Genomic DNA, 1,583 nt, shown 5'->3' with positions numbered 1-1,583 from the left:
GCCAGCACTCCAAAGTCCTTCTGGTACTTTTTAATTAATAAGGCACGGGCATGCACAGATGCGTTTCGGCGTCAAGCCTTCCTCAGCGTGTATCAGAAAAAGAAAGCTGTCAGTGGTGTTGTGTAGCAGGAACCGTACAAGAAGACGTACATAGTTAAAGCTCAGCGCAACATCAAGGACAGACACCACCCACACCACCACCCCAGCCACAGACTGTTCAAACCCCTACAATGCCTGCTGCCGGGCAAGACGGCTTACCGTAGTATCAAGGGCCAGACCACCAGGTTTGTGAACAGTTTCCACCTGGCTACCATCAGTCTGTTGAACAAGGCATGCCCACCGCCTGTCATCAGGCTGGCCTTGGACTTTTGCTTTGCTTTCCTCATGGACCTGCTTTGTGTGGACTATGTGGTTGAACTTGACACTCGCTTGCACCGTAATCTCATGCACAACGCACTGATACTCGTCTTGCACCTTAATGTCTATATGAACAGTATATACCAGCTGCTATGCTCGTGCATCCTTTTACTAATACCTCATGTACATAATGTTTGTATGGATATGCTACAGTATGTGTATATTGTAGATAACTTGTTGTCTTTCTTTGATTCCTGCTTTTTTTCCCCCTTGCTCCCCCTCCTCTATATTTTCTTTCTCTTTCTGGAAACAATCAAAAACGATGGAGCTTGTACAAAAAAAAAATGGCACCCACTGTTTTACACCTGTAAACCTGTGATGTGACAGTAAAGATGATTTTGATTCTGATTGTAGTTGCTGAGGCTGAGAGACAAATCTGATACTGCCATCGCTCTTGGTAACAGTAACTTACTGAACAGGCTCAATATACTGGCAGCACTATGAGCTTGCACACCATTTACACACATCTGGAGAGGCCACACAGCCTCATGGAGTCGTGTTCTTCTCCAGTGCGTTCTTGCTAGGCGAGAAGCTCCCAGTGATGCAGGTTCGACCACGGCCTAGTGGTCTGGATTATGCCTACCTTACCAGCAGATCCCAGTACAGTACGTTAGACTGCAGGCTGCATGGGCAGCCTGGCTGTCATATGTACTGGGGAGCAACAGCTGTGCTCCCCAAGGAACCACGCTGTCACCTATCCGTTTGCCCTCAAAACCTGACTTCTGCTTCTACATGGGTACGTGCCATCTACGGAGGTTCTCCGATGACTCCTCGATTGTCAGCTGCATCGCAAATGACAACGAAGAGGAGTGCAGCTCGACATTGAAAAGTCCAAGGAACTGGTGGTGGACTACCGGTGGAGCAGGAAGAGGCTCCCCAACTCCTGTCAGCATCTGAGGGGAGAAGGTGGAGGTGGTAGACACCTACACGTCCCTGTGAGAGTACACATGAGCAATACAACTGGACTGGAATGACATTATTGAGGTCATCTAAAGTAATGGACAGAGCAAGCTGAGCCTCAGGTCCATCAAAATGTGCTGTTGCAGTCTGTTGCAGTCTGTAGTTGCCAGGTTCTTCTTTGCTTTATTTTGTCAGGGGGGAACATCAACAAAAAGGATGCCAACAAACTGAACAAGCTGGTGCAGAAGGCTAGCTTGGAGTTAAAT

The 1,583-nt window shown here is 47.9% G+C and overlaps 1 protein-coding gene across 1 annotated transcript in view; it reads right to left on the bottom strand.

Annotated features, from left to right (window-relative positions):
* Window positions 1-1,145: 1,145 nt before the first annotated feature.
* The window catches only part of LOC308100567 (4-galactosyl-N-acetylglucosaminide 3-alpha-L-fucosyltransferase 9-like), a gene marked incomplete at both ends in the record, with an annotated part of 11,185 nt that continues 10,747 nt past the window's right edge, over window positions 1,146-1,583 (bottom strand). The window contains one exon of the mRNA XM_080449634.1: window positions 1,146-1,340. Within this exon, the coding sequence (XP_080305760.1) occupies window positions 1,146-1,340 (195 nt within the window). The remainder of the gene's footprint in view (window positions 1,341-1,583) is intronic.

The sequence above is a fragment of the Gymnoscopelus braueri genome (genome assembly GCF_963280865.1).
Source record: "Gymnoscopelus braueri genome assembly, chromosome: 14".
Classification (NCBI taxonomy): Eukaryota; Metazoa; Chordata; class Actinopteri; order Myctophiformes; family Myctophidae; genus Gymnoscopelus; species Gymnoscopelus braueri.
This window is presented reverse-complemented; position numbering and strand designations above follow the sequence as displayed.